Genomic DNA, 20,726 nt, shown 5'->3' with positions numbered 1-20,726 from the left:
ATCTAAATGCTTTTACTTATTTTTTTATTTTTTTTTAACTCAAAAGAAATACTGGGCTAGAAAAAAAGGAAGCAAGATAGTCTACCTTCAAAGGAGTTGTTCAACGTCTTTGGCTTCAGCTTTCGGTTAACCATGGGTGGTGACTGTAAAGAAGAACTGAGTGGTCCAGGACTAACTGAGGGAGAATTAAAAGGCACTGGAGAATGTGTCAACACAGGCGTCTTTGGTTTTAAAGACCGGTTAATTGACGGTGGAGAAGCAGTTCCCTCAACAATGGGCAAGGGAGTATCAACAAAATCATAACTAAAACGACTATTCTCATCAACTAAAGATGCGTTTGTATAGAAGTGGCGGCGAGAAGGCCTCCTTAACGTTAACTCTGGCTGGTGCGTTCTTGGCAGGTCATAAAAATTGACACCAGGGCTTCTCGGATCTTCAATCGTACAATCTGCTACGTTCATATAGCATTCAGACGAGTTATTCCTTATCACTTTGGGATGTATTTTTGGAGGCCTTGGAGGCGTTGGAGCATTATTATTAAATCCTAGCTTAGTTATTGATCCTTCTCGTGAGAAAGAATCCCATTGACCGACCGTCTTGAAGGCAGGACTTTGAACACTGTCCATGGAATCACTATCTGATACAGGATACTGTGACCTCGGAACGTCATAGGACGACTCTGAAATATGTACCTCGTCCTTTATGCCAGGGAATGGACGGCGTCCAGTAAAACATTCACTTAGAGATACATAAGGTCCAGAGCTACTAGTTGGCGATGTGGGAGGTGTTGAAAGATCTGTGGGGGAATTTCTTTCCATGGATTGGTTGACTGACGACGATTCTAGGGAATGTCTGGCGATAGAAACAAAACGTGTTGTTGTATACTCCGATTCAGCTGAAAGAAGAAAACATTATTTAATGATATTATCATAAAGCATTTGTATATGGCTGCCTTAGTGATAAGATAGTGCCCCCAGGCAACACGACAGCCTTGTCTTTGCAAAGAAAATTTTGGATATATTTTACACTACTAATGCACAAAACGGAAGACACTCAACTGCTCTTTGTGCCCCAAATACCCCAAACGAAATCGGATTAAAATTTTAAGAAGGGCTTTTTGCCGATAATATTCGAGAATAACAAGTCAGTTAAAACGAATAAATTTGCATACTATCTTCCTGTTTCCATATTTTCGTTTCAGAAAGGCCTTGGGCAGCATTGTTTCGTCCAAAATTTTTAGAAAATCACCAAAGGAATCTTATTGTAGACGAGCATTTGCGTATATGGAATTATTTTAATTACATATTTGTAATTTTTTGAACAGAAATTGTAGAAAGATTACGAGTTTAAGCAAAACGTTAAAGTAAATTATTTGTACCTATGGAAAGAGGGCACAACACATTGGAAGTCCGTAAATTTAGTGTTGTAAATGACAAAATTGATCATAGTAAAATTGATTACGGCAAAATCCGTTATTCACCAATAATTTTACGGACCCACCATAAAATTGATATTTTTCCTATTTTACGAACTTTACCGGTATTTTACTTACTTTACTGATATTTTACATATTTTACTGACATATTTTACGTCACCTTGTAGTTAACATACCGCAGAACTACTCAGAAGCTGAGAGAAACAGGATTGGATATGATATTGTTATTATGATTTATACTGGATACACAGCAGGGCGAAAAAAGGAATACAATTGTTAATTGCACTCATTAATTTCGGTATAAATTGTTTATAATTGAGTGATAAATTGTTATTTGACTAGCCCTTCTCATACAGCAGGTCACCTTATTGGAAATACTTAGTCTCTCTTAATGAACATTTTATGTAATTTCTCCGCAAAAAAAAAGTTCAGAAAGTAACATCATTTGGCCTGTGGGTCTGTAGCAATGTTACCCAGTTTAAAGCCTAGAACAAACGTACCTTATTAGGCACCTATTCGGTAAATCAGTGGCGATTTGTTTATCTTCATCAAGAAATGTCAAAATGTCGGAGTATTACCCGGAATAAAATTATGTGTGCAGTTAAAAACTGTAGATTATCTTTAATTGTAAACAGAATTTAATTTCAGGTAACATTCCAATATTTAAAAATTTTAGCTACCTCTGCTTTAATACACTTTGGCGTTATGTTACGCATTGTCGATTCGGGCGGCCTTTTAGCCCCGGGACACACTTGACCTTTTTATCAGCTGTTTATTTTAATGGATTGAAGAGGTATATAAGATAGTACTGCGACGGACATAATTGACAATGAAAAAAAGAAGTTTAGTAAAACACACATAGATGGCAGCAATGCAGTCGTCTATTGTCACTACAATAAACGAAGGGCAGAATAAACAATTGTTTATTTTAAGACCCACGCCGAGATGGAAGCAGAACGAAATGGAAGGAGCTTAATCTTTCATCCATTACAGCCCAGAAAGTGGGCCACATTTATCACGCAGCTTCTAGCCTGATGTACAGTCAGGCAAACGAGTACCTACAACTATCCTTAGATTATTCCTCTGGAAGCGTCCACGCTTGACTACAATAAAACAATTTCATTGCTCAAATCTCAGTCCACATACTTATCTTCCAAACTTCTGTCAACTGCGCAGAAGACACACTGCACCTTAGCTGAACTAATCCAAATTTAACTGCTCATTCCAATCATCAAATGCTATTTACTAGAGATTAACTAATTCTAACAAATCTTAATTAAAATTAAAGATTCTAATTTTAGATTAAAGATTAATTAAATTTTTTAATTAAAGATTAACAGTCTAAAATTAAAATTTGAAACTTTTGGAAATTTGCTTTATAGAAAGTAAGTAGTCATTCTGGCTTGGTCCGGTTAAAGATAGGAACGGTGCCTCTATTAGTGATAAGGAAAGTGTCAAAAAGATATGAAGAATTTGGTACTGAGTCAAACCATCAAAAATTTGTAAGGAATGATGTGTACAATGAATGGAAAGGAAAACAATTTAAAAAAAATTGAAAATTTGGAAGTGAAGCAAGATTTATTTTGTGAGGGGCTAGAGGCAGTGCTAAAAGGACTGTAAAAGAATAAAACCTCACGTGCTGATAGCGTGGTAAAATAAGTTTTTAAATGTGGTTGGAATATAGTTAGGGGTAAATTATTCAATATTATGAATAATCTTTTTGAAGAAAGGGAAGTACCTATTTATTTTACAAAACTTTAATTAAGCCCTATTATAACGAAGGTTGTAAGAGTAAGTGTGGTAATCACAGAGGTATTAATGTGATTTTCATAGAAAGCAAATTACTTAGCATGAGGATACTTATTAGACTGAGAGATATAGTAGATAAAATTTTAAGAGAAGAACAGTGTGAACAAGGAAGATAGGGGATGCGTCGACCAAATTTTCAAACATTTGTGCTCTCGTTTTTATAGATTTAAGAACAGATATTTGGTTCAGAAGAAGGATTTAGTTAAAAAATTTCAGCAAAAAACTTTAGTTGAAGTCCTATCCTTGTATGGCATACCAGATAAGTACACTAAAATAATCGGTGCTAAGATAATCGGAATCGCTGGTTAAGATAGGAGGTGAGGTTAGTAGGTGATTCGGTATGGAATCAGGAGTTAAGCAGGGTCGTGTCCAATCCTCGTTTATATGGATTATTTTGGTGGATTTTGTCCTAACGACCAAAGTAAAGGCAATGGGAGAGCACAGGATTAAATGGGAGGGTAAAACTCTCCTCAATTTGAATTAAGCAGATGATTTGAGCATCCTAGATAAAAATGTTACTAAAATAAATGAATTTTTTGAGGTTTCCAGAGTTCAGTGTGCAAGAATAGGCTTGAAAATTAATGTCAAAAAGACTAAGTCGCTTAGACTATGGATAAATGAAGGTGAATAGCGTGATTTAAGGTAGCGTGAAAATCAGTCAACAAGATAGCTACGCGTACCTTTGGTAGTATTGTTAACAAAAATTATAGATGCATTAAAGATGTAAAAATTAGAGTAGGAGCTCAGTTCTTTTTGCATTTGAAATTTATTCTGAAAAATAGAAAGACAAGTCTACGTAAACTGTTGTAAACAGTAATGACAGTGGTCAAGCAGAGCTTTGAAGCATGGACGCTCCGAAGGGCAAAAGAAATTTGTCAAACCCTTTCTGGAGGAATTGTCAAAATAATGGTCGCCGTTTGACTCACCGTATACCAATTAGCCAAAAGAAAAACTGATTCAATCCACTTTCTAGGGCTAAAGAAAGGTAAAGGTGATTGGTTCATGCTTTGGAAATGAAGGATAACAAATTTCTAAAGATTGTGCCCTTTGGCAATCTGTGGTCCACGAAAGCCAGGTCGTCACTGAATGGGTAGAAAGAGTTAATAAGAAGGGATTTAAAGGACTTAATAGGAGTGGTTAAACTTCATGGGAAGGATTAAAGAGCGGTGCTTTGAATGCATTTGGGTGGTGGAAGAGCATGCGCAGCTATGATGGCCTCAGACAGCTTGGTGAGGTAGTGAGTTGTCATTAGTAGAAACATCTAGCCTACATAAATTTTTTTTTATATTTTCAGAAAGCATCTGGCACTGGTGCTACTCCTACTATTACCTTTCTTACCGGGACTACATCTATTCCCTCGTCACTTCGAAAATATAGACATGCTCCTACTCAAATATAGTAAAACGTAAAAAAAAACTAAGCCGGTAAAATATGAAGAAACGAGGCAAGATCACAGTACGTGCAGCTTTATTTTTCCATACTAGCAAACTTAGCTCGGGGGTGAGGTACAACCGTTTCCCGTACACAGCACCTCTAGGTAGGGTGCGGAGCAGCACAGTCTAGTCTGTAGTGCTTGCATCAAAATAAAGAATAAAAATGAGCTCCTTATACTTATTTTTGTTTTTTTCTGTTGCACCTCCACACTCAAATTTTCCTACACATAGTCACACAGTACAATAATTTCAAGAGATTTCTCGAAATTCAAATGCAAAACTCAAATAGTTACATTACGAAACCAATACGATGCACATTATGGATGTGATTTTAATCAGTAAAAAGGAAATATCTTCCACTAACAATACATCATTTAATTTTTTTTTAAACTGCGTCATTTGATGTTGACATATTATTCTTTTCATGGCGTAACATGTCGAAATAGGGGGGGGGGGACCACACCCATTAGATAGTTTACATTTTCTTTCCTCTCTCTCTTTTTTTGCCTTTCTTCAAAAATGGAGCTTTTTTTCCTGGCTTGTCTCTTTTTTTACTACATCCTAGATTGTAAAGCTTGGCGTCAAAGTACAGTAATAGCAATTTAAGTATTACTTGCAAAAAATAAAATCACAGTTTATTGCTTATTTTCAAAAAGGTTAAGAACCACCTGCCTGCACCGAACATGTATGAAAAAAAAGGAGAAACAAATTTGAATAAAAAAATTTTATACTAAAAAAAAAACGTTACCTTCACCATCTTGTGGAAACATTTTTAGTCGACAAACTTGACAGATGTACTCTACCCATTTATTCATTTCTTCTTCAGTTTCAGCAGCAAGATAATACACACGCTTGGCAGTTTGCAGGTCAAACATAAACTCATACTGATGTTTGCTGTCTTTTAATGAAAGGCCCGAGTCACACTACAGAAGAAAGATTAATAATGGAAAGCAGTTCGCTTGTAGCAAAAATAAATATTAATGAATACTAAATACGGAAAAGCAAAAGGGGGCGAAAGTTACAAGTAGGCTGCTACAGGCAATGAGAATTTATGTTTACAGATTAGGAAGTGCAGGGAGAGAGAGAGTGAAGGAGAGGTAAAATTTAAAAGGTGAAAAGATATAAACGAAGAGGTAAAATTTAAAAGACTCTTGTAGGGGTAGGTTTAAAGTATTTGGTATTTTCTAAAATTTTGTTATTGCTGATTTCGTGTCTCGTTTTCACAGTTATGCTCATATATTCTTAGAATCTGCGCAAAAGAAAGCCTAAGAACCCCATCCACTGAACAATAACAAAATAAATTACTCCAAAAAGCGGATGTTCATATTAGAATTTTTTATTTATTTTAAATATCAACTCTCATTGCTTAAAAAAAAAATGATAAATCGTTGTATATAAACTCTATAAAACGAAAAATACCTTATAAGCTGCACACATGAGCAAAATAATATTCATCTGTATTCGTTTATTCAAATAGATATCACAGAGCTCATTAAATGTTGAATTATGCTACTTTTACAATCGAAAAAAAAACACACACAAGAAAAACGTCACTTGGTAAATCTACTAATGAAATAAGCACGAAGGAGTTCGTAAATCTACCAGTACAAGGCTTTACGGGTTGTATTTTGTTCTGATACCTGGTAATTCTACTGATCGTCCTTGAGGTGGCAGAATAGATAATTGTGCCTCGTCTGGCAATGTTGAAAATTCCATTAATAGACAGTGTCTTCACCTGAACAAAGTGGGCAAGTTTAAGAACCCAAGGGCACAATACTACTACTACTACTACTAATAACTCACCGCAGCACAAAGCCACCTGAGGCCAACACAGCTAAGCACGCTCCTCCTACATCCCAGTCTATTCAAAGCCTCCCTCTTTACACCTCCTAGGAAGTTTCCCATTTCCTTTAAAGTTTTCTTTATGTCATCCTCCCACCCCACACGTCAACGACTTGCTTTCCGTTTAGCCCTAGACGGTTAGCCGAAAAGGACAATCTTCGGCAATTTGTCATCCTTCATCCGCAGAACGTGCCCTACCCATCTCAACCTTTCTTTCATTATAGACTTGGAAAGCGGGATTGAACAACATTTTTCTTACAGCCTGCTGTTTGAAATATCGTCAGTCAGCCGAGTACGCAGAACAATATGGGTAGGCAATTTCTTTGGAAAAGATCTAGCAAATCTCCATCCGCTTTTCAGAGCACCCATGCTTCAGAGCCATATTTGACTACTGACATCACTATAGCTTCCAATATTCTAATCTTGGTTTGCAGACTTATCTTCCTATACTGCCAAACTTTTTTTTTTTAACTGTGATTAAAACACACCCTGGGCCTTGGCTATTCTACTTTTGATATCTTCACTGCTCCCATCGTCTTTACTAACAATACCACCAAGGTAAGTGAAGCTGTCCATTTTATTCCTAGCCTTAGTGATTTAGTCTTCTTAACATCAATTTTCAAACCTATTCTAGCACCCTGAACTTGCAAAACCTCAGTCATTTTGCCCAGTTCATTCATTTTGCCCAAACTTTCCTTTATAACGTTTAATCTAAGTCCAGGAGAGTTTTTCCTCTCCATTTAATTCTGTGGTCTCTCATTGCATTTGCTGTGCTCCTTAAGACGAAGTCCATCAAAATGATGCATATAAAGGGGGATAGAACACAACCCTGCTTAACTCCTGATTTAATACAAAACCAGCTGCTCGCCCAATTTCCTACCTTAACCACAGCATTGTTATTTTCGTACATAGCACTAATCAATTTAATGCATTTGTCTGGTATACTATACAAGGATAAGACCTTTGCTAAAGTTCTTCTATCAACAGAATCGAACGCTTGCTCATAACCTACAAAACTGAGGAACAAAGGTGTTTGACAACTAAGGCACTTTTCAATTATTAACCAAAGAGTGAAAACTTGGTCAACACACCCTCTACTTTTTCTAAAACCTCACTATTCTTCTTTTAAAACTTTATGTACAGCATCTATCAGTCTAAAAAGTATCATATTACTAAGAAATTTGCTACCAACAGAGTTAAGTGGTGTAACTAAGGTTTTCCTAAAATCGTTAGGTACTTCCCCTTTTTCAAAAATCATATTCATAATCTTCAGTAGCTTGTTTCTAACCTCAGAACCACCATATTTAAGAAACTCATTTACCACAATATAAGCACCTGGAGCCTTATTATTTTTTAATCCTTTTAGAACTTTTGCTAATTCTTCCTGAAAACAAATCTTCCTTCACATCCAAGGTATCACAAACTTTTTCATTTTCCTCTATGTGTTTTCTAGCAACTCTATCTTGGTTTACCAAATTCTCAAAATGTTCTGCCCATATCTTTTTAAATCTTTCCTTATCACTAATTGTAGCCCTGTTCCTATCTTTAACTGGGTCAAGTCCGGATTGACTACTCCCTCTCAATTTATTAACATGCCAGTACAATATTTTACTAGTGTGCCGTCTAGCTCCATCTTCCAGATCCTCGGCAATTTTATCCATGGCCTCCACTTGGCACCTCCTTAGTACATATTTTAATTCTTTCTCCACTTTCTTTTCATTACTTTTGTTTTCATATGATCTATCACTCAGATAATTCTTGTACAAACCCTTTCTCCTCTCTATCAAACATAAAGCTTTTTCACTAATATTACTAGCTGCAGTCCTAACTTTTTTCCCTAAGACACCTTCAGCAACTTCACAAATTGCTTTTCTAAAATTACTCCAACCATCTTCCATATTGTCAAATTTCAAACTCTCAAGTTTAGTATTTAACTGTTCCTGCAAAGTTTCTCTCAGATTCTCATTCTGGAGTCCACCAACATCATAACTTCCCTGGAAGTGGTTACCCTAGATATTACTAGATGGTGATCTTTACTTTTAACATCAATAACAGTACTCCTATATACCCTAGTACCTTGTATTGATCCTACCAGTCTTTGGTTTACTATAATATAATCAATAATATACGCTTATTGATTGCCATTTGAAAGCTATGTCACCCCTTTATTTGTTTAAGAATCAAATGATTATTAGTGACTTGGCAAACAAACTTTGAAAGTATTGATTTTCTTTTTTACATAAAAAGCACAACAAACTGGGCACAACACACCATAAAATATTTAGCCTATTTCCCAAAAAGGAAAATGGAAATTTCACAATGGAGTACATACAAAATGAAAAGATGAAATATTTGTGGTTTAACACGTAAACAAACGGCTTGAACAATACCTGGTCAAGTTGATCTAAGTCAATTTGCCCTTTGAGCTTTTTGCAGTTTTTATCAGCAAAATATTCAAGTACATACTGTCCAGGAAGTTCCCCAGAATCTCTCAGTCGGAAAAACCTTCGTCTCCATTTCTATAAAATAAGTTACATATAATTACAACAGTAGAAACATGTATAGTTAAATGCATGCGACTTTTAGCTTTAATGACATGAAAAGGGAAGCTAAATATTACACAAAAAAATCACTCTGTGAAAAAAGAGCACCTTTAATTATGTACAGAAGCTCAGAGACATATTTCAACAGTGACTATAGCAATAGATGGAATAAATTTAATTTAATGAGAGATTCTTGAAATTTTTTTTATCTTATTTGTTAAGTATGGTCTAGTCTGTTTAAAATAATTTGAGTAGCAATATTCCATTAGCAGTTTTCAATTAGTTTGGATTTACAAAAAGAAGTACTTTTAATTGCTTAATGAAATGCACACAATGTATACAATTCCAAGCCTAAAGAGGGACAAGATGCCAGATATTTGCTCCAGGAAGTCAAAAACATGATTAGGGTGTATTTTAAGGCACAATTTAAATACACACATAAACAGGCAAGTGAGGTTATAAAAATACGAAGTTTTGGGATATATTACAAATAATCAAACAAACATAGACATATATATTGGCAAACTCAACATAGCACTAAGAGGCACTAAAAGTGAGCTGTTAATAAGGTACATAGAAATTGCACAAACACAAACTATTATTATTTTATGCTGTCAAACAGATCTGTGAAAAAGGGCACAAAAGAATGATGATACCACATTGTGTGGCCATAAACTGGTTCCAGCTTATTTTGTCTTCTGGTGAGTGTGTTCAGGGCTGAATTCGGGGGGAGGATATGCCTATGTTTTGAGCTTCTTGGAATGAATCATTCTAATTTGATTATAGGATTTTGACAGCGGTTGTGGAGAAACTCAAGTCCCAGTAGTTCAAGGGCCTTTTTATAGGAAGTATAACTTTTTCTCATCATAATTTTACAAGCATATATTTGAATGGCCTCAGGCTTAGCCTGGAGCTTATATGGACATTTGGGCCCCAAACAGGACAGGTATATTCTACAGGCAGAATGTAAGTTATGTAGGCCAGTTTTATTGGCTTCCTACTGAAACTGAATCTTTCCATTGTAACAAGTGATTGCAGGGCAGCATAGTCTTTGAGGACTAGCTCATTCACATGGTTGTTGAATCTGCAATCAGTTGAGAAGGTAGCGCCCAGTATCTTTTCACTGTTTACAGGCTAGAAGAGGGGTACTGGCTCTTGGAAATCTATTTCTAGACAATTCAGCCTCATCATCTTGTGCTCCATTTCATACAGGGTGAGACTTACAAGTTCACAATCGGGACAAAGCATGCTAGTAATGTTAGGGTCAAACTTAAGTACAGTAAAGTCTCCTTCTTTCAGTAGGAATAATATTAATAATATTAATAAAGCACATATTTCAGTAGGAATGGTAAATCGTCCACGAATTGGTATCTATCCTTGAAGGAATGAAGGATGTAGTCTATGACAGCCAGGAAAACAATACAAGCAAATTTAGTACCTTGAGGGGCAACATAGGCAATAGGAAGAGATGAAAAGTTCATGTCATTTCTGTTCAAGGCAAAGAAACATTGTTCAAAGTCAGACAAGAGTCAGCAACTAAAAGCAATAGGTTTTGCACTTAAAAGTTTTCAAGAGCAACAAGGTGTCTGATCAAGTCAAATGCTTTCCTATAGTTGGTAAAGGCAAGATCTATGAAAGATTTACCCTTCCATAGCCAAGATAGAATATCATCATACAGCCTGACAAGATACAATGAGGTGTTGGAGCCACAAAGGCATCCATATTAATAAGGATCTATCTGCAGCTCTATGTCATTCAAAAGTAGCCTTGAAATGAACGTCTCTGTAACTTTCACCATATATGGGGTTAGAGAAATTGGTCTCAAATCAGTGAACGATTTAGAAGATGATTTCTTAGGCATCACTTTAATGTATGACTTCTTCCAAGTATTTGAAAATTTGTGGAGGATCAGGCACAGATTAAGGATACTTGCTAGAGGAGTTGCTACAAACAGAGCAAATGTGTGAAAAAGTCTCACAGAGGTTTTGCCAGGACAGAACAAGCTCTTGGGTTTTAATTGAAGTACTTGATGAGCAATTTGAAAAGGCTCTACTAGCGGCTGCTTTCTGCACTGCCTAAAGTTTCCGAGAACGGTTGCAAGTTCTTGTCTGGTAAAACTTGGGAAAGTGGTCATATACCAGTGAAAAAACTATTCACCTCTGATGCTTTCAAACAAGAGTTGTTGTCTTTGAGAATCTGTAAGTGAGGGTTTCAGGTTTTGTCGGTCAGCATCTTTACTGAATTGGGCCCTTTTTTTTAGTTGGTAAACAGACATGGATCAACATGGTTTGCTGCAAACAATTTCTTGGCTTTGCAGTAGAGGGCAACAACTTTGTTGCACAAACCTTTATCATGAGTTTGCAATTGCTGTTTTATAAAGACCCTTGATTCCAATAGTGATCCATGGGTGATCAGAGGAGGACTTGTAAACAGTCTTTGCTGGGAAGTACTTCTTGTCTTTTTTGTACAAGATTGAGTTCAGAAGTTCGGTTTTTCCATCTGGGGCTTGTTCATTGATTACTACATACAAATCATACTGACTTATCCACTATCCAAAGGACTGAATGTTCATATCAGGTATAGAAATTACAAGAAAATAGGCCAACACCTTCCAAGCTCATAAGTACCAAACATAGCTGTACGTTACGTTTTTGACAGATTTGGCTTGATGGCCTTCAATGAGTATTAATTTAAAAAAACAAAGTCTTTCAAGGGAAGTAAAGAGCAAAGTTGAAACAAACAAAAATTATTACCTCCCAGCTTATCTAACATACATCGATAAAACTAGTGCAAATAGATCAGCTGGTGATATTTCCCTAGGTTTGTAGGATTACAGGAAACTAGCGCTTTACTAAAGCCACAAAAGCCAAGTATAAAAACAAGAATATTGATTCAGGAACCAAAAGTAAATACGTAGAATCACAACAACAAACTAATCTATAACGCTTTGCATAGTGTCACAGGAGCTGTGCTATCAGTAACTTTTAGTATACAATTAAAATTATCTTAAAAACTTAGGCATAAAAATAAAATGCTCAAATGCATTAAACAGCATACAATCAACCTTAATATGAACTCTGGAAATCCAATTATTTCTCTCTTAAAAAACAGAAAATTCTAAGTTGTGACCCAAATTCTAAAGCAAGTCTGTAGTCATAATACTAATAAGACTCCTTCACTTCAAGCTTGTCTACAAAAAAAAAATCATAAAATGTCCTTTTCAGATCCAAAACAACAGTCAATCATTGAACTGATCTCATAGTGCAGAAGTGGTGCCGAATTAAACAGAAAATAAAACAACAATCTAAAAATACTTTGCTCTTATACTTTTAAAAGTGTCCTTAGATGATTTACATTACCATACCGGAACTCATATATTGTTTTGTGTTTTCAGTAAACTGCTAGTTCTCTGTAATCCTATGTTAGATAGGCTGGGAAGTGATAATTTTTGTTTGTTTTAAGTTTCAACTTTGCTCTTTAATTCCCTTGAATTTTTTTTTTTTTTTTTTTTTTTTTTTTTTTTTTTTTTTTTTTTTTTTTTTTTTTTTTTTAATACTCATTGAAGGCCTTAAATGGTTTACATTTACCATACCAAAATTCCTATATTGTCTTGCATTTTCAGTAAACTGCTAGTTCCCTGTAGTCCAACAAACATAGGGAAATATCACCAGTTGATTGATTTGCATTAGTTTTATTGATATATGTTAGAAAGGCAGGGAAGTAATCATTTTGTTCATTTTAAGTTTCAACTTTGCTCATTGCTTCCCTCAGAAAAAAAATTGTTTTTTAAATTAATCTTTGCTCGTCTTTGATTAGAATTTAATACAATGCTGCCATGATCTTTTGTATTTATACAGAATAATTTCTGTTTGTTTTAAGTTTTAATATTGCTCCTTAGTTTCAATTGAAAACTTATTCTTTTATATAATTTCTAATCACCTCCAATCAAGGGGAGATAAGACACCTCAACCCTTATTAAGGAGCTGAACAAAGAACCTATACAAGAATTGAAGGAAAAAATAAGTTTAGAGTGGAAAGAAAAATCAAAATATAGTGTCATTTCTTTTTGCAATTAAAAAAAAAAGAAATAGATCTTTAATTCTTTGTTTAAAAAATTGAATTTAGCAGCACTTGAGAAACTAACTCTAGGCAAGTAGCTTTAACAAAAAAGGTTAACTAGTTTAACTGGTTAAACTAACTAAACTGGGAGGTTTTAACCTAAAGTAGATTAACTAACTAGTTAACTAGCTTCAACAAAAGGTTAACAAGTTTGCACACTGACACGTTTATGGAAAATTTTGCTAGCTCAACAGAAATGTTTCTTTAGGTTTAGGAATTTATCTGACCTGTCCTTATATAGAAAAGCTACTCAATACTTAAAATTGAATCAAAATTCCAAAAAAAAAAAAATCATTTCTTGGGTAAGTATGATAAATGGTATTATAAACTAAGTTTGTTTTTATTTCAAAATTTTGGGAAGAATTACCTGGGAAAGTCTCCTACAGAACTGTTTTCATTTGTCTTTCTTTCTCTTTGGATGCATAATTTTATGTGTGGAAAAAATACTATAGTGGAATTGTCAAGTAAATAATTAGAATAAGTAAGTATAATATTAACTAATCCTTTTTTTAATATACAACTTTGAGTAGTTCCAGAACCACATGCCTAAACTTCTCCAACCACTAAGTGGCAAGGGGTTGGGGCCAGTTGTGCAATTTGCTATAGGGCAGAGTGGCAACTGCCCCTCCCAGACCTCATTTTCCCCCAGACCCCAGTTTACCCCCCCCCCCCCCCGCTGAAATATAGTTTCTTTAAAAATGTTATCAAAACTAAGATAAGCCTGTTTGATTCAAGCATCCACTAAAAAGAAGCCAGTTTTCTACAGTATATCTTTAACTATATGGCTTGTTTTTCAATTTTGTCTATCATTTTTCCTTGATTTGATAAAATTGGCTCCAACTTTTACCCCCTCCCCCACAGGATTTGGCAAAATTACACCATTTGTCCTTGGTATGGATTTAGTGAACTACTAAGAGTATTGTTGCAAACAATGAACTGGATGACTTCAATTCCCTTTTGAAGCAGAGTACTTGTGAAAATACCTTCCCAAGATATGCTTTAAAAAATGAGCACGTAACATTTAGAAAAAAAATGAAACTATCTGAAAATGACCAGATAAAAGGGACAAGACTGTGACTAAAAAAAAAAACAAGCAAGCAGGAATAGAAAGCAAGACACTCTTAAGTTCAAGCCAACACTATATTAACAAAACCGCACCTCTAATAATTTAATTGTATATATTGGTGTTTGTACCTTAATTGTGTAGCTTATTAAGGGGGCTTGAGGAGAAACATATAGGTGATCTTGAAAACCTCCAGTTAAGGGTTTTTGGCCATAAATATTACAATAATGATATTGTTTTATACTCCTGAGCTTTTCTACTTAAAAAGTGACACCAAAAGTGTTGTTCTCAGTGCTGTATCACACTTGTGGATGGTAGAATTGATAAAAAAAAAAGATATGAGCAATATCTTTCAAATGAGCCATTAAACATTACTCTAAAAAGTTCTGGTAGGCCAACAGATCTAGCTTACCAAAAGTGTTGTTTTTAGTGCCATTTGGAACTCGCAGAGGTTGGAATTTATAGGAAGGAGATAAGAGCAATATCTTTTATATGAGCCATTAAAAGTCTGTCTAATATACTTGGGATACCAATCAATACACCCATACTGATACATATGATATCAATATGTCTGATACCAATACAGCCCTTTCCCCAAGGACTAAAGAGGGTCTTTCATCACCAAAACCATAGATAGTGGACCTTTGAACTACGTTGAACAAAATGGCTATTCCAAATTTTGATTGGATAGCTTTCAGGGAAGGGGCTTTTAGGGAGGGGGATAGTTAGTCTCCAATGTATTGGTCACTTAAAAAAGGCATTGGCAACTTTAATTCATTTTCAAATGAGCAATTAAACATCTCTCAATGATGTTCTGGTTATTTGCTAGCCCTGGTGAACAAAAAGAAGAAAAAAAGGAGACACGTCAGTGCCTTCCATGCAAAAAAGCAATTTTCCTTGGTGGTGGACTGTAATTGTCCTACCAAAGATTTTTGACCATAATGATTCCAATGCTGCACTTTTTATTTTGATCTGACACTATTTTCAAGGGATTTCAGGCTCTTCTTTGAAATCAAAATAAATTTGTTTTTGCAATAAACTCTTACTTTTTAAGATTAACCAAAAAAAAGTACCATTCCTGATTCAACTTTTTGTTACTATGGGCTGTGGTATGCTCTTTACTACATTGCAGGTACTGCTGCAACCATTATGAGAAACTAATACAAGAGGAAACTGAAGTTTGCCTCTAAGATGAGGCAGCAGAGTTGGCTAAAGTTAGTTCAGAATGCTAAGTCTGAAGGGTGTATTAACTGAATATCAATATTAGTAAACTTTCTTATTACAAATGGAGCCTCACTTCCAAAGGGGTCAACAACATGGCTAATTAAGCTATCTAGATGAATATAAGTTGCATCTCAGCTTTTGGGACTATTGTACTACTTGGGATTGACACTGCCTAATTATTAACATTACTACCTAAATGATCAACTTCTAGCAGATGGAACACAGATTTTAGGTTGAAAACATGACACACAAGGTGAGATATTTCCCCCTTTCTGACAGACATAGCTAGAATTTTACCAAGGGAGAGGCCCATTCTTTTTTGTAGGAGCCCTACTGCCAGCAATGACAATTATAATTTTGAATTTGATAATTTGGTTTACAATTTGGATTTTTTTAATTTATTGCACAAAATGGTTGAAACTCATTCTACATAATTTACAAGAATACTTCCTGGGAAATTATTCTAAATGGGATGTCATCCCAGAAAAAGGCTTTCTGATAAATTTCTAAAAGGCTTTTGTTATTATGTACTAATCTTGTAAAGAGAAAAACAATAAGTCAACCCAAAAATTGAAATCAATACAAAAGAAACATGAAAAATATAAAACAAGAATCATTTAATAAGGATAGCTATTGTAGTTATGACTAGTGCTGCAACTAATTTACACTAGGCTACTGTTTACAATATACTAAGCACTAAGAATGATTTATCCCTTAACTAGTAAATCAAAAAAGAAAAAAATTAAGTAGTGAAACAATTCAATTCCTTCTGCAGTGCACTGATTCAGGCCTGCTCCTGTGGCGTGTGGTTTTGGTTGACTGCAGCAGCAAAAGCTAGTAGGGAATGGTGTTTATTCCTCAAAATCATGGAATATTCATAATTACAAATCAAATAGTACATGTGTTTTATAAGGATGATTTTTAAGGCTCTTTTGCACTGTTTCAATTTTGTCATTGAGGTAGTCAATGTGATGCACTTGTGGTCCCCAAACTGGGCATTTGTATTCTAGCAAAGGGCATACATAGCATGTAATGTAAGCATTAATTGCTTTATAGGAAACCCAAATCATTGCAGAGTGGTTAAAGATTGCAGTGCATAGTAGCCCTTTTTTACAAGGTTCTTCACATGTGGGCTAAATGAATGATCATTATTAAATGTAGCACCAAAGACAACTGCAGTCAAGTGGTAGGGTATCAGGGGTCAGGGCAAGCAACTTTTCTTCTCTATATACTAGAATTAATGCATAATGCAAAAGTTTATTTATCAAATACATAAAAAGCACAAAAATAAATTGATGAAAATTGAAAAAACTACATACAACAATTGGCAAAAGATAAAAATCAAACTAAGAACAAGGTTTTTAATTTAAAAATGTAAAATAATCTAAATTTAGTTCCACAATTCAAACAGAGTTAAATATTAACTTTAGAAACAAAGATAGTACAGCAATCCTATAATACTTGTCTGTTTTGAACTGAAGAGGAGTAATTACAGAGAGCTTTTGGCTCTCTGGAGTAGAGGTGGGTACTTCAGAATACCTTCCTGGGACATATTTAGGCCTTTAAACCCATCCCTAAAAGTTTCATTTTCCTAACATAACCCCTTTCTGAGATAGCCAAAAGCCAATCAACTAGAATTTTACTGCAGTTGCTTTTTCTCTGTCTTCAGTTCTGGAAATGCAGTTCCTGTTATTTGAGTAGAATTCTGAGCCATATCCTCACAGAATTGTGCTTGTCTACTATGCAACCTCTTCCTAAACAACACAAAGTTATTGATTACAGGCGTATCTCTGAGAGACTTGCTGACTTTGATTGCAATACCATATTCACTTCAGATATCAAAGAATCTTGGCAGAAATTCAAAGCTGTATTGCTAGTTTTTGAAAAAGCTCACACTAGAACACTTTGGAGGAGACAGGCAAAAACAATACCCTTCATGGCTTGTCTAACTAGCAAACTACTGAATAGGAAGAATCGAACCTGGAAACACTTCAAAAAAAAGAAAACAGATGCAAAATATCAGAAGTATCAAAAGGCACAGAATGAGGCCACCAATTCCATCAAACAACTGAAGAAGAGACATGAAGAAAGGTTAGCTGAAAATATAAAAAATAATCCCAAGCTGTTTTGGCAGTATGCTTCTGTTAAATGTCAAAACAGGCACTCTGTCCCTGATTTGACTCATCATGGTCAGACAGTTTCAGACCCATCTATTAAAGCCAAGATCCTAAATAACCAATTTGCATCAGCTTTTACATCAGAAACTGCTAGTAAGCTCCCAGCTCCCCCCTCATATATTGTTACTCAACCAATGCCATCTCTTGAGCTGACTGAGGAGTCTGTTATGAAACAGCTAGCTTTGTTGGATGTAAATAAATCTACAGGGCCAGATGGCCTCCACCCCTGTCTCTTGCATGAGGGCAGAACAGAAATAGTATACCCACTCTCAAAACTCTTTAGACTATCTCTTGATAGCTCAAAGCATCCTGCTGAGTGGAAAGTGGCATATATTACCCCCATTCACAAAAAGGGAAGGAAAGATTCTGTGGAAAATTACCAGCCTATTAGTATTACCTCTGTTGTTGTTAAGCTTCTTGAATGTATTGTCAACAAAGCAGTTATTGAGCATCTTGATCAGAATCATCTTCTTAACAGCTCTCAACATGGTTTCCAATGCAACAGATCAGTTGACACTAATCTGCTTGAGTCATATGACTATATTACAAAACTACTGGAGTTGGGAATCCCTGTTGACATGATCCTCCTTGATTTTTCAAAAGCATTTGACAAAGTTTGTCATAGGAGACTTGAGCTTAAGCTACAATCTATTGGTTTGGAGGAAAAAATTCTTATTATGGATTTCTTGAGGAATTGTGTTCAGCATGTAAGACTGTTTGATGCAGATGGCAATCCTATACTATCCTCCTCTCAGAATGTTATAAGTGGGGTTCCACAGGGTGGTGTTCCTGGCCTCATCATGTTCAATATTTTCATAAATGATGCTCCTCTAGTGCTTAAAAGCAGGATGATGTTATATGCTGATGATTCCAAGGTAATTGGTGCAGCTAGCACTCTTGAAGATACTTCCCAACTTCAAAATGACCTTGATCTCCTTAGCATGTGGGCGAAATCTTGGCTACTCACTTTCAATGTGTCAAAATGTCATGTTTTACACTTTGGGCACAAGAATATCAATACAACTTACTCTCTTTACAGTCAGCTCCTTTCTCCAGTGTTGGAAGAACGTGACCTAGGAGTAATTGTTGACAATGATCTTAAATTTAGCACTCATGCAAAGAAGGCAGCAGCATCAGCTAGCTCATCACTAGGGCTCATAAAAAGAACAATTTCCTCCTATTCTCCTAAAATTCTGAGCCTTTTGTATAAAGGACTTGTTTGGCCAAGGCTTGAGACAGGCAGGGTCCTTGCATCCCCTTTTTTCAAAAAGATGCTAAAATTCTTGAAGATGTCCAGAGAAGAGCTACTAAGATGGTGAGTGGACTGCATGAGCTCCCTTACCCTACAAGGCTATGCAAGCTGAAACTCCCATCTCTGGTTTATAGAAGAAGACAGGGTGATGCCATTCTGGTTCATAAACTTATTAATTCAAAGGCAGTTCCTGGTCTTCTTCCACTGGTGTCTCAGGATTCTTGTACAAGGGGACAAAACTTGAAATTATCCAGGCATTTCTCCTCAAAGCAGCAACATGCCCATTTTCTTACCAACTGTGTTGCCAACCTCTGGAACAAATTACTGCCAGATATCATTGCTGCCGAAACCACAGACAGCTTTAAGAACCATCTTGACAACAAATGGTCAAAAAAAGAATGGAATTATAACTGGGAAGCACTCAAATCAGCAACATCAAACCACTAGTCAAGTGTCATGTGTTATCAACTCTGGAGTTTCTACAAGGAAAAATCCTTATATTGCTCCAAGCTGCAATTTAAGGTAATTTAAGGTAAGGTAATATCAATATTTTTTTTCAAAATTTAGGAAATATATTCACATATCTTTAAAACCTTATAAATTGGGATTGAACAAAGTAGTGAAGCTGAAAACAATTTTGTTGTAGCCTACTTCATTCAAGCAGAAGATCTATTTTGCAAGGTTTCACTTTCATAACACACATATTTTTAAAGGTATCAAAGGTCAGGACCCTCTAGAGGGAGAGGGAGAGGAGGTAAGTACTTCAAATACCTTCCTGGGACATACTTCAGCCTGTAGACCCATCCCTGAAAGTTTCATTTCGGCTAATATAGCCTATATATTTCCTAATATATTTTGATATATTATCTAATTGTTTTTTTGTCAATATAATTCCTAAATTTTGAAAAAAATATTGATATGGCTCAGAATTCTACTCGAATAACAGAAACTACATTTTCAGAACTAAAGGCAGAGAAAAAGCAACTTGGAACTGAAAATTAAGGTAAAATGTTGTTTTGTCAAAATTTCAATACATATAGACCTGTCATAGGTGAATTTCAGGGCTCTCTAAAGGGAGAAGGGGTGGAGGTGGGTACTTTAAAGTAGGCTATCTACCCAGGATATATTTTAGCCTGTAGACCCATCCCTGAAAGTTTCATTTTCATCCCTGAAAGTTTCATTTTCTTGCCTAACACTTTTCTGAGATAGCAAGAAGTTACTCAGCTAGAATTTTACCTTTCATTTTCCTAACCTAACAATTTTTTCAGTTCTAATCCCCACTACCCTATTTGTTCAGGATAGGCTAGGCTATGAAAAGAAAAACAGGTTGTAACTCACAGCTCGCCAAAGTCTCTTCATTGGTGGTGATTTTATTAGCCAGCCTTGATAAACAACATTTACAATCTCTCTGTCTTCTAACATTCTTTCCTTGGGTTAGCTATACATAAATGTCATTCTAAATTAACCCCTTTGCTGAAAGAATTTTCTTTTATTTCTTCAGTTACATGATTTAAAGCGAAAAAGAACTTTCACTAGTATGGGGTAGGTGCCTCTCAAACAAGTCAATTCGACACAGCGCTATTGATCAACCTGCTTATTATTAATAGTAAAGTGATAGGATATATTAGTTAATATGTGATCGACGATCTCAGAACTTCTTTTTACCTTCAAAAATAGAAGAGTAAGAAATACCGTAGAATCGCTCTCGCGGTGAAGTTTTCTGTCAAGTAAGTCAAGTCTATTCAGTTAAGTAAGAAGCTCTCTGGGATACTCTAGAAGAGCATGTTGGTGATAGTGCCCTCGCAAAAAAAATGATCCATTCAATAATT

General features: G+C 35.4%; 1 protein-coding gene across 2 annotated transcripts in view; it reads right to left on the bottom strand.

Moving 5' to 3' along the window:
- Window positions 1–20,409, bottom strand: part of LOC136031833 (protein daughter of sevenless-like) — a 35,289-nt gene extending 14,880 nt beyond the window's left edge. For both annotated transcript variants that reach the window (XM_065711661.1, XM_065711662.1), the window contains exons 1-4: window positions 20,236–20,409; window positions 8,910–9,038; window positions 5,426–5,600; window positions 86–895 (exon numbers count right to left, since the gene is read on the bottom strand). In XM_065711661.1, coding sequence (XP_065567733.1) covers window positions 86–895; window positions 5,426–5,600; window positions 8,910–9,038; window positions 20,236–20,319 — 1,198 coding nt within the window. In that variant the 5' untranslated portion in view covers window positions 20,320–20,409. The remainder of the gene's footprint in view (window positions 1–85; window positions 896–5,425; window positions 5,601–8,909; window positions 9,039–20,235) is intronic.
- Between the last annotated feature and the right edge of the window lie 317 nt (window positions 20,410–20,726).

This window comes from Artemia franciscana, chromosome 10 (assembly GCF_032884065.1).
Source record: "Artemia franciscana chromosome 10, ASM3288406v1, whole genome shotgun sequence".
Classification (NCBI taxonomy): Eukaryota; Metazoa; Arthropoda; class Branchiopoda; order Anostraca; family Artemiidae; genus Artemia; species Artemia franciscana.
Note: the sequence above shows the minus strand (reverse complement) of the source record. Positions and strands in the feature narration are given on the sequence as shown.